This window comes from Pholcus phalangioides, unplaced genomic scaffold (genome assembly GCF_987345545.1).
Source record: "Pholcus phalangioides strain wild (caught in Gottingen) unplaced genomic scaffold, Ppha-v1.0 ptg000017l_1, whole genome shotgun sequence".
In the NCBI taxonomy this organism is placed as follows: Eukaryota; Metazoa; Arthropoda; class Arachnida; order Araneae; family Pholcidae; genus Pholcus; species Pholcus phalangioides.
Window position 1 is genome coordinate 1,183,371 of NW_028301610.1, and position 12,133 is coordinate 1,195,503.

Sequence of the window (12,133 nt, forward strand, 5' to 3'; positions counted from 1 at the left end):
TTGATGACGTAATGAAAGGTGAAAACGTTAAAAGAGCAGCGAAAAGACGCATGGGTGAAGCTGGAAAGATACTGACAGAAAAAGCAGTGGCCAAAACTCGGTCCATGTTTGGAGCGGGACATAAAAGGAAACGCAAGAAGGCGAAACGCATCATTTTAGCCAAACGACCCAGCGGAAACACACACGATATTTTCGATCCGTGATGGCTTTTCTCTTGAAGGATTCTCCTCAACTGGCAAAATCTGAACTCAACCTTTTCACTCTACCCGGAACACAAACTACCATAGAAAGCGGAAAATGGGTCACCTATTACCCGCTTTCAAACATCTCCGATGGAGGCCCTCTGGAATTTAACATTGGAGGAAGTGGTGATGAGTATCTGGATCTCTCTCAAACGTTAATTCACGTGAAAGCTAAGGTCGTGAAAGGTGATGGGTCTTTTCTAGATAAAGAGAGTAAAGTCGCACCCGTGAACCTTTTCTTGCAATCCATGTTTTCCCAGGTTGATGTTTCTCTGAATGACCGTCTGATATCATCTTCCAGTAACACGTACCCCTACCGAGCTATGATAGAAAAACTCTTGATCCACGGTAACGAAAGCAGCCAACTGACAACAGAACTCTTTTATAAAGACACTGCCGGAAAAATGAGTGACGTGGACCCTACGTCAAAGGACCCCAATGAGGGTTTAATACAGCGAGCGGCGTTCATCGAAGAAAGTAAGACCGTCGACATGATTGGTTCGATTCACGGGGACATATTCTGTCAACAGCGACTCTTGCTGAATCTCGTTACCCTAAGAATAAAGATGATTCGTAGCAAGTCAGAATTCTGTCTGCTTTCACCAGACAAAAGTGCAAACTTCAGAATTGTTCTCCGTGACGCATGTTTATACATAAGGCACGTCAAAGTGTCTCCTGGTGTGCTTGTAGGACATGCGAAAGCTCTAAGTCATACTTCAGCCAAGTATCCGATAGACAGAGTAGTGTGTAAAGTTTACTCGCTATATCAGGGAAGCATGTCGTGGGTTCAAGACAGTGTCGTCGTTGGACAACTACCCAAAAGAGTGGTAGTCGGAATAATAGACAACGACGCTTTTTCGGGATCGTATAGCAAATCATCGTTCGAGTTTAAACATTACGACCTTAACTTCATAGCCGCGTATACTGACGGACAGCCAGTTCCTTTCAAGCCTCTAGAACCCCAATATGATCAAGGATTATATGTCCGAGCGTATCATAGTTTGTTTTTAGGGACTCAAAAAGCCTGTCAAGACAGGGGTATAGATATCTCTAGAAGTGAGTTTCCATTGGGATACGCTATCTACGCCTTTGATCTGAGCGCCGATCTCTGCCAAGGCGATCATTTCAATTTGATCAGACACGGCAACCTACGACTGGAAACAGTAAGTTTAAGCTCCGCTTAAACGTTTTCGTCGTCCTCTTTAAAAGTTTAAAGCTCCGCTCGTCCAACCAGTTTCCGTCATTGTCTACTTGGAGTTCGACAACGTCATAGAAATAAATCAGGCACGAAACATCCTCTACGATTTCAGCAGTAAAATATGTACTCATCTCAAATAAAAACAATTTTAGAACGCGAAACACCATACTTCATCGATGTGTTTCCATGTGACATGCTGCCTGTGCATATTCAAACCTATCCGGCGTCTTTAGTTGTGAACGCGGATAAGCACACAGAACCTGGTTCTCACTGGATGGCAATCAACATTCCGGACAGGAACACCTTGGAATTTTTCGATTCATACGGACAGAAGCCAGAGACTTACGGAAAAGAAATGGCATCATTTACAAGAAGATATAAAAACATTTTATGGAACTCGACTCCTCTACAATCACCTACCTCCAATGTATGTGGACAATACGCTGTGTTCTTTGTTATACAGAGAAGTAGAAATGTAGCTTTAGAAAGTATTGTTAAGAAACTAAACAGAAAAGGAAATGATTTTGCTGTTTATCAATATGTAAAGAAAAATTTTGCTGTACGATTATTATTCAAGAAATAAAGTATTTAGTCTAAAAAAAAATTGTCTAGCGTTGGTTATTTAAAAACAGTACACAAATGAAACACAACCAATTGAAAATAAGAAAAAATTTATTAAATGAGATAAATAATGATTATACAATGAATAAAGATCGATAAAAGGCTAATAAGGGTTATACATGAGGGAATAGGGTGTTTGCATAAATCGTCGTTCAGCCTCCTTAATCAAATCTGAAATACGAATCGACTTGAAAAAATCTAGATCGATGTAGTCTGCGACACGTATGTCACCAGAAAATTCAATAATTTCATTTTGATCATTGTTTGATATGATGATATCCTTGAGTTTGGAAGCGAAATCGTCCAAGTTCATGTATCATGTATCATGAGTGCACGGTAAAAGTCTTTCGTTGAAGCACCGAGGGTGAATTCAAAATCATTCCAATCAACGTTTCCGAATAAAATACGAAAAACAAAATCACAGAACACATCTTTCACAAATTGGTGGAGAATAGAAATCTGGTCTTCTCCAAGTTCTAAACTTTGATGAGGGGGGTCATATACCGATAATAAATCGGCGTCATTATGCACTAGCAGGGTTATACTAGAAAGTACGTTATTTTCAGTAAAAATTAAATTGTTCCACTGATCTTCAGACAACACAATACATGTGGAGACACCCTTGACTTTCTCTATGAAAACAGTCTTACCGCGAACGCGCACTTTTACGTGATCGTTAATTGAATTTTCGTACTCACCCTTGTCGTATGCTAGAGACCGGCGGATCACGTCATCACTGTCACATAATTCCATAAAGTCCTCTTTCGTGAGAGTGATACCATCTTTCGTAGGGCAATATTTTTGTCCATATAGAGCGTATCTTCTCAAATAGCAATATACATCACTTCTAAAATTGCACACCTTTACGTACATCGCATTACCCACTTCATAATGATGCTGAGGCACATCGGATGGTGAAAAAGCACCGTCATCCTATAATAATATATAAAAAAGGGGATATGAGTAAATCTCATCAAATGAAAAGCTCAGAAATAAAACATCATTATGAAATTGAAAAGTTTGAAAATTAGCTTACCTTCACATTTGTCTTTAACTTTTTCATCGGTGGTGGTGAAACATCAGGACCGTTGCACATCTTACGGAACGTCAGGCTGACTCTTGCTTCCTTTACCTCGGGGGCGGCAGGAATCCCATGTGTCCAGAATCGATTCGTTGGCGCTTTCATTGTTAGTAGGGAGTTGTCCTGAAGAGTGTATGCAACGGGGTCAAAACCTTTACGGGTGAACATCATTTTTCTTTCAGCTCCAATTGATACCGTTGCTATCGGATAATCAGCCTCCAGGTCAGATTCATCGTCTCGATGATTCCCGATTCGACGAGTCCCGTCAGCATAGCGGTTGATGAGGACGAAATTGAATAGGCAACCCGTAACTGCTTGTATAACGTCTCTCACCTCTTGGAGAACTGGCAACCAAGGCTTGGCTGTCAATCTGAGACCACTAAAAGAATACGTAAGTCCGCTATCGCCATAAGCGGTATGCTTTCGTGGTATTAGGTGCTTTTTTCCACAGACGACGACTTTGGAAAGTTCTGGTGGCAAATACTCGACCTCTGTTTCTAATGTATCTAAGATTTTTTTTCGGAGATTTCAGAATTTGAGCCTTGTAGTCCACGTTCAGATCCATCTTATCAGCTACAGAACACGAGCAGAAATGATGAGAAGCCCAGACTACGAACAAGGTTTCAAAGAAACGGGGTCGCACTGAGTGGAATCAAGGAACCCTGGCAATTGGACGAGTAAGGCCCCGCCCCTTTTAGTTTTACTTTGGATTTGAACTCCAATGAGCGTATAGTAATTATCGGAAATTAGTTGATAACCACAGACAACATCCCATGGTCAAGATAACGTCTCGACAGTGACATAAAAAAATACCGCCATTTTGAAAATAAACACGGTCGACAGAAAACTATTATTATTATTTTTTTATATATATATATTTATTTTATAAGAGGACTTTTTAGCAAGTCTATTTTGTTCAGTGGTTAGCACACTAGCCTGGAGAACGAAAGACTTTATCAGTTGTCATGGGTTCGAATCCCGATAGGGTACTGAAATAGTATTTTTTCAAATAAATAAGACCAACTGCCATTTTGAAAATAAATACGGTCGACAGGTAGTCTGGTGCGAGATCCGGAAAATATATCGGACAGGTAATCTGGTTCGAAATCCGGCAAAAAAAGGGAAGTCGGTCAAAAACGTGCGAAAACATTTCCGGTGGCGCCATCTAGCGGCGTAAATTGGCGTAAATCCCAATGAAGTGACCCCAAGACTACTAGTGTAAATGCGAATTTTATTTTTTATTATCTTATAATGCATTTTGTTTTGCTTTCCTTTCAGAGTAAAATAATCATTTTTTTTAAATAATACATATTTCTTTCGATATGCTGGCGCGCCCCACAGGTTGAGAATCACTGGTATAAGTAACACATAAGTCTTACAAAATGGCTCATGGAAAATTCATCGCCAGAAAACAGTTTGACATAAGTCAGAGTGAGCGAGGAATGACCGAGTGAATGAGTCAGTAAATGACACAGTAGTTAGTGAGTGAACAACAGAGTGGTTAGTGTTGGTGAGTTAGCAAACTAGTGAGTAACAGAGTGAGCAACCTAGAAATTGAGTAAATGACTTAGAGAGCGAGTGGCAAATTGGTGGTAGACTGAGTGATCTAGTGCGTGACAGAATGAGTGACAATGTGCAACCTAGGTGATTGAGTGACCTAGTGATTGAGAGCGTGACAGAGTGTGCAACATTCATTCACTTACTCACTCGATTATTCATTAACGTATGAAGTGCAGTATCACTGTCATAAAGTCTCAAAGTGTTCTATTTTAAACTTGTAAATTATTTGACGAGGAAAAAAAGAAATTTTTATCCAATCAAAGGTAATTAGTTTTCAAGAAAAATTCTGAAAGAAATCTGTGTTTGCCCATACACATTTTTTTTGCAAAAAAATAGTATTTGAACATAACACCAAATCAGGGACGCCGGAAGTCAGAAATGATTGGTGTTGCTCAAAGTAAGGAAGATCGTTTATATATAACAAAAATAATAAAAATTAACTTGAAGTAAATACAGAGTTCTGTTCATGGACCGACAAACTCAGAGAGTTGTTAGTAGGCATCAAGAGAAACGAAAATTGCAATAGAACATGGTGTCGCAAACCACTTTGAGAGGGTAAAAATCGCGAAAAACGCATGCAGGCTCTGAGTCCAGAGGAGACGAAAGGTGGATTTCAGTTGATCACTGAATGCGTTCGTGGGTTCACTCACCATATCTGACGTAAGCAGCGTCGCGAAACGCATGCTCTGGGGTAGGCTCACGCGCTGAGACCACGCAATGTACGCACTCCTCAAATGAAATAATTACAGAGATCTCATAGAACGTGAACGGATTATCGTCGCTGCAGCAGACATCAAAAGCATTCCTGTTACCTTTAAGCACGTCCGGGAATCGTTTTTACGTGGTTGTAGACTGTGCAATGACGTCAGCGGCCACCACTTCCAACAACTCTTGTAATAATTAATCAAATAAATCTTTTTGTAATTAATATCGTACCTGTTGTCGTTCCAGCGTGACGTGGAAACCTGCATGCGTTTTTCGTGATTTTCACCATCTAAACGTGGTTTGCGACACCATGTTCCATTACAATTTTTGTTCCCTTCCCCTTAATGTCTACTAACAACCCTCTGAGTTTGTCGGTCTATTAACAGAACACCCTGTATATGTTCGACACAGACTCTATGTTTACGGAAAGCACCCTGGGATTCCGAGAGTATGCTGTTTACCTCCGTCCAATTATAGAGTCGTTTGGTAAGAATGAGTGAGAAAAACTTCACTTCCTGAGAAAAATTTCATTCCACGAGTCTGGGATGTTACCGGTTTCGAAGATAAAATTGAAGTAGTTAGGCCTCGTGCGCCAGTGGGGGGAGATTGATAAGAAATTCATTTAAAAGACTGTCTGATGCTGGGGATTTTTTTGGTTTTAGGAGAGAGAGTAGCAAACTACAGAAGAGGAAATTTGGTCATCTAGATTAGAGGGGGTATTAGACGGGGGCCGGTCTATCTCACTCCCAAATGAGACATCAATCGAGGAGGCAAGTAATGATGAGAAATAGTCATACCAAGTTTGGTTAGGGATCGATGATGAAAGGGAAGAACGACGATGTCTAAAAGGGGTTAAAGTAGCCCAGAATATAGTGGGATTAGTAGCATTACAGATTTTAAAGTGTATTTTCTCAAAAAAGCTCGTTTGTTAGAGACAGGTAGAATGAAAAATTTTTCTAGCTTCCACAAAGCGATACAAATCTGGGCGATTACGCCGCCTAGCTTTCCTCAACGCCGTATTCATAGAATGCTTAAGATCTTGACACTCAATATCGAACCAGGAAGATTTCAGGGCTTCGTGATTAAAATCAGTTACTTTGGTGTACATATAAGACACAAGAACGGCATTTATTATACATTTTGTGAAACTCAAAGAAGCGGTCTACATCATCGATCGCACTGACCAAAAACAAATTTGAAGTCCGATGTAATCCGGTCTCTCTTCTCTTGTTTTGCCTTGGGTGAGTTATGACATCAACTGATGACCTCTTTCAACCGTCATTGGTCAGCTGCACATAATAATGCAGTCCAATGCCTGAGTGAGACATAATGTGAGCAAGTGGAGAAGCAAAAATTTCATATTTTCCCCTGCTTTTCTAGCATGGGCTTCATTCATCTGAAACACTACGACTAACACTCATAGCCCGCACAAGGGTTGGGCTGACAGGGCTCCAGCCGGAAGGGGGGGCTTCGGAACAATTCTAACTATTTTTTTTGCTGTTTTTTCATGCAATAAATTCAATTCTTTGGGCATCGTGAAACATCTGACAAGGGGGCCCGCCAAAGATCCCAGCCTGAAGGTCCTGCTGCAGGATGTGGAAGGCATATCCATATGGCATATCACATCCTGTAGCAGGACCCCCTAAGCTCAGATGTTTGGGGGCTCAAAGCGCAGATGTTTGGGGGCTCAAAGCCAGACTTTCCACGGGCCCTTCTATAGTGAATATATAGTATAAAAAAAATGGTAATTTCTTCCCGGGTCCCGGGGCTGGAGCCCTGTCAGCCCCACCTTTGTGGGGTTCATGGCCATATGCAAACAACATCCGGTCAAAGTAAAGTTAACTCATTTCACACGAAGTTCATCTCTCAAATCATCATCTCGCCAAATTATTCGTGTGAAATGGAGTTAAATGGAGCTGGAAGGAAGAAGGGAAATTTTTCTGATGAAAATAAATACTGAGGGATGGAAAATTTAAAAAAAAACCATTTCGTTTGTTTTCAGTGATCAAAATATCCAATTTTTGCACATTATGGTCTCTGAAATGCATCAATAAACTTAAAACTATGATATAAAAGACATTTAAGGCAGAAAAAAAAACATTTTTACAGAAAAGCTTGAAAATAGACAAAAAAAACATTTAATACATTTTCGCTGAACTTCTGGGGTCTAGTAATCAAACACAATATATCGAAAGGGAATTTCATTTAAATAAATTTGACAAAACTTATAAATCATTAATAATAATTATTGCAATAATGATTAATAATAATTACACCTGTGAATATACTTCATTGTGGCTCGAATCATAATGGACAGCCATGTATTTTTGTCGTACTTTTAAAGCGTTTCATCATCTCTTTATCGAATATACGTTGCAATTCGATAACTTTGATCAGTTTTCGAGATTTTTATTGCTGTTTTTGTTTAATTAATGTGAATTAATAGAAGATAAGGAATAAAGTACTGGGATTCACAAAAATAAAGAACATTCTGAAACATGTTAGAACTGTATTTGAAAATGTGGAGTAATTTAAAATTACTATAGTATATTCCGTTTAATACGTTCCAAGTGGGAACGTGTTAAACCCCAAAAATAGATGCACACATATTACAAACAAACACTTTGTAGCATCAAGGGACTGAAAAGTCCTTTTTCACGAGAGCGAAACCGAAATGTTTCCGGGAAAAAAATGATGAAAATTCTGTGAAATTTTGATTCGATGAAATTGTAATATTTTATACCGTCTCTCAACAGATTCTTTTTCACGAAAGCGAAACGGAAATGTTTCCGGGAAAAAAATGATGAAAATTCTGTGAAATTTTAATTCGATGAAATTGTAATATTTTATACCGTCTCTCAACATATTCTTTTTCACGAGAGCGAAACGGAAATGTTTCCGGGAAAAAAATGATGAAAATTCTGTGAAATTTTAATTCGATGAAATTGTAATATTTCATACCGTCCCTCAACAGATCCTTTTTCACGAGAGCGAAACGGAAATTTTTCCGGGAAAAAAATGATGAAAATTCTGTGAAATTTTAATTCGATGAAATTGTAATATTTTATACCGTCTCTCAACAGATTCTTTTTCACGAGAGCGAAACGGCAATGTTTCCGGGAAAAAAATGATGAAAATTCTGGGAAATTTTAATTCGATGAAATTGTAATATTTTATACCTTCCCTCAACAGATTCTTTTTCACGAGAGAGAAACGGAAATGTTTCCGGGAAAAAAATGATGAAAATTCTGTGAAATTTTAATTCGATGAAATTGTAATATTTTATACCGTCCCTCAACAGATCCTTTTTCACGAGAGCGAAACGGAAATTTTTCCGGGAAAAAAATGATGAAAATTCTGTGAAATTTTAATTCGATGAAATTGTAATATTTTATACCGTCTCTCAACAGATTCTTTTTCACGAAAGCGAAACGGAAATGTTTCCGGGAAAAAAATGATGAAAGTACTGTGAAATTTTAATTCGATGAAATTGTAATATTTTATACCGTCTCTCAACAGATTCTTTTTCACCAGAGCGAAACGGAAATGTTTCCGGGAAAAAAATTAAGATGAAAATTCTGGGAAATTTTAATTCGATGAAATTGTAATATTTTATACCTTCCCTCAACAGATTCTTTTTCACGAGAGCGAAACGGAAATGTTTCCGGGAAAAAAATGATGAAAATTCTGTGAAATTTTAATTCGATGAAATTGTAATATTTTATACCGTCCCTCAACAGATCCTTTTTCACGAGAGCGAAACGGAAATGTTTCCGGGAAAAAAATGATGAAAATTGTGTGAAATTTTAATTCGATGAAATTGTAATATTTTATACCGTCTCTCAACAGATCCTTTTTCACGAAAGCGAAACGGAAATTTTTCCGGGAAAAAAATGATGAAAATTCTGTGAAATTTTAATTCGATGAAATTGTAATATTTTATACCGTCTCTCAACAGATTTTTTTTAACGAGAGCGAAACGGAAATTTTTCCGGGAAAAAAATGATGAAAATTCTGTGAAATTTTAATTCGATGAAATTGTAATATTTTATACCGTCTCTCAACAGATTCTTTTTCACGAGAGCGAAACGGAAATGTTTCCGGGAAAAAAATGATGAAAATTCTGGGAAATTTTAATTCGATGAAATTGTAATATTTTATACCTTCCCTCAACAGATTCTTTTTCACGAGAGCGAAACGGAAATGTTTCCGGGAAAAAAATGATGAAAATTCTAAGAAATTTTAATTCGATGAAATTGTAATATTTTATACAGTCTCTCAACAGATTCTATTTCACGAGAGCGAAACGGAAATGTTTCCGGGAAAAAAATGATGAAAATTCTGTGAAATTTTATTTCGATGAAATTGTAATATTTTATACCGTCTCTCAACAGATTCTTTTTCACGAGAGCGAAACGAAAATGTTTCCGGGAAAAAAAATGATGAAAATTCTGTGAAATTTTAATTCGATGAAATTGTAATATTTTATACCGTCCCTCAACAGATATTTTTTCACGAGAGCGAAACGGAAATGTTTCCGGGAAAAAAATGATGAAAATTCTGTGAAATTTTAATTCGATGAAATTGTAATATTTTATACCGTCTCTCAACAGATTCTTTTTCACGAGAGCGAAACGGAAATGTTTCCGGGAAAAAAATGATGAAAATTCTGTGAAATTTTAATTCGATGAAATTGTAATATTTCATACCGTCCCTCAACAGATCCTTTTTCACGAGAGCGAAACGGAAATTTTTCCGGGAAAAAAATGATGAAAATTCTGTGAAATTTTAATTCGATGAAATTGTAATATTTTATACCGTCTCTCAACAGATTCTTTTTCACGAGAGCGAAACGGAAATGTTTCCGGGAAAAAAATGATGAAAATTCTGTGAAATTTTAATTCGATGAAATTGTAATATTTTATACCTTCCCTCAACAGATTCTTTTTCACGAGAGCGAAACGGAAATGTTTCCGGGAAAAAAATGATGAAAATTCTGTGAAATTTTAATTCGATGAAATTGTAATATTTTATACCGTCCCTACACAGATCCTTTTTCACGAGAGCGAAACGGAAATTTTTCCGGGAAAAAAATGATGAAAATTCTGTGAAATTTTAATTCGATGAAATTGTAATATTTTATACCATTTCTCAACAGATTCTTTTTCACGAAAGCGAAACGGAAATGTTTCCGGGAAAAAAATGATGAAAGTACTGTGAAATTTTAATTCGATGAAATTGTAATATTTTATACCGTCTCTCAACAGATTCTTTTTCACGAGAGCGAAACGGAAATGTTTCCGGGAAAAAAATGATGAAAATTCTGGGAAATTTTAATTCGATGAAATTGTAATATTTTATACCTTCCCTCAACAGATTCTTTTTCACGAGAGCGAAACGGAAATGTTTCCGGGAAAAAAATGATGAAAATTCTGTGAAATTTTAATTCGATGAAATTGTAATATTTTATACCGTCCCTCAACAGATCCTTTTTCACGAGAGCGAAACGGAAATGTTTCCGGGAAAAAAATGATGAAAATTGTGTGAAATTTTAATTCGATGAAATTGTAATATTTTATACCGTCTCTCAACAGATCCTTTTTCACGAAAGCGAAACGGAAATTTTTCCGGGAAAAAAATGATGAAAATTCTGTGAAATTTTAATTCGATGAAATTGTAATATTTTATACCGTCTCTCAACAGATTTTTTTTAACGAAAGCGAAACGGAAATATTTCCGGGAAAAAAATGATGAAAATTCTGTGAAATTTTAATTCGATGAAATTGTAATATTTTATACCGTCTCTCAACAGATTCTTTTTCACGAGAGCGAAACGGAAATGTTTCCGGGAAAAAAATCATGAAAATTCTGTGAAATTTTAATTCGATGAAATTGTAATATTTAATACCGTCCCTCAACAGATCCTTTTTCACGAGAGCGAAACGGAAATTTTTCCGGGAAAAAAATGATGAAAATTCTGTGAAATTTTAATTCGATGAAATTGTAATATTTTATACCGTCTCTCAACAGATCCTTTTTCACGAAAGCGAAACGGAAATGTTTCCGGGAAAAAAATGATGAAAATTCTGTGAAATTTTAATTCGATGAAATTGTAATATTTTATACCGTCTCTCAACAGATCCTTTTTCACGAAAGCGAAAGGAAATGTTTCCTTGAAAAAACTGATGAAAATTCTGTGAAATTTTAATTCGATGAAATTGTAATATTTTGTACCGTCTCTCAACAGATCCTTTTTCACGAAAGCGAAACGGAAATGTTTCCGGGAAAAAAATGATGAAAATTCTGTGAAATTTTAATTCGATGAAATTGTAATATTTTATACCTTCCCTCAACAGATTCTTTTTCACGAGAGCGAAACGGAAATGTTTCCGGGAAAAAAATGATGAAAATTCTGTGAAATTTTAATTCGATGAAATTGTAATATTTTATACCGTCCCTACACAGATCCTTTTTCACGAGAGCGAAACGGAAATTTTTCCGGGAAAAAAATGATGAAAATTCTGTGAAATTTTAATTCGATGAAATTGTAATATTTTATACCATTTCTCAACAGATTCTTTTTCACGAAAGCGAAACGGAAATGTTTCCGGGAAAAAAATGATGAAAGTACTGTGAAATTTTAATTCGATGAAATTGTAATATTTTATACCGTCTCTCAACAGATTCTTTTTCACGAGAGCGAAACGGAAATGTTTCCGGGAAAAA

General features: G+C 36.8%; 1 protein-coding gene across 1 annotated transcript; it reads left to right on the forward strand.

Moving 5' to 3' along the window:
• The first annotated feature begins 202 nt into the window (after positions 1–202).
• On the forward strand, positions 203–1,426 carry LOC149072099 (uncharacterized protein F54H12.2-like). Its single transcript, XM_089246712.1, has one exon. It carries the CDS (start codon positions 203–205, stop codon positions 1,424–1,426), a length of 1,224 nt encoding a protein of 407 aa, XP_089102838.1.
• Positions 1,427–12,133: the final 10,707 nt, after the last annotated feature.

Bases quoted from the DNA above. Each gene is read 5' to 3' on its own strand.
- LOC149072099 (XM_089246712.1), top strand. From the start codon at position 203: ATGGCTTTTCTCTTGAAGGATTCTCCTCAACTGGCAAAATCTGAACTC.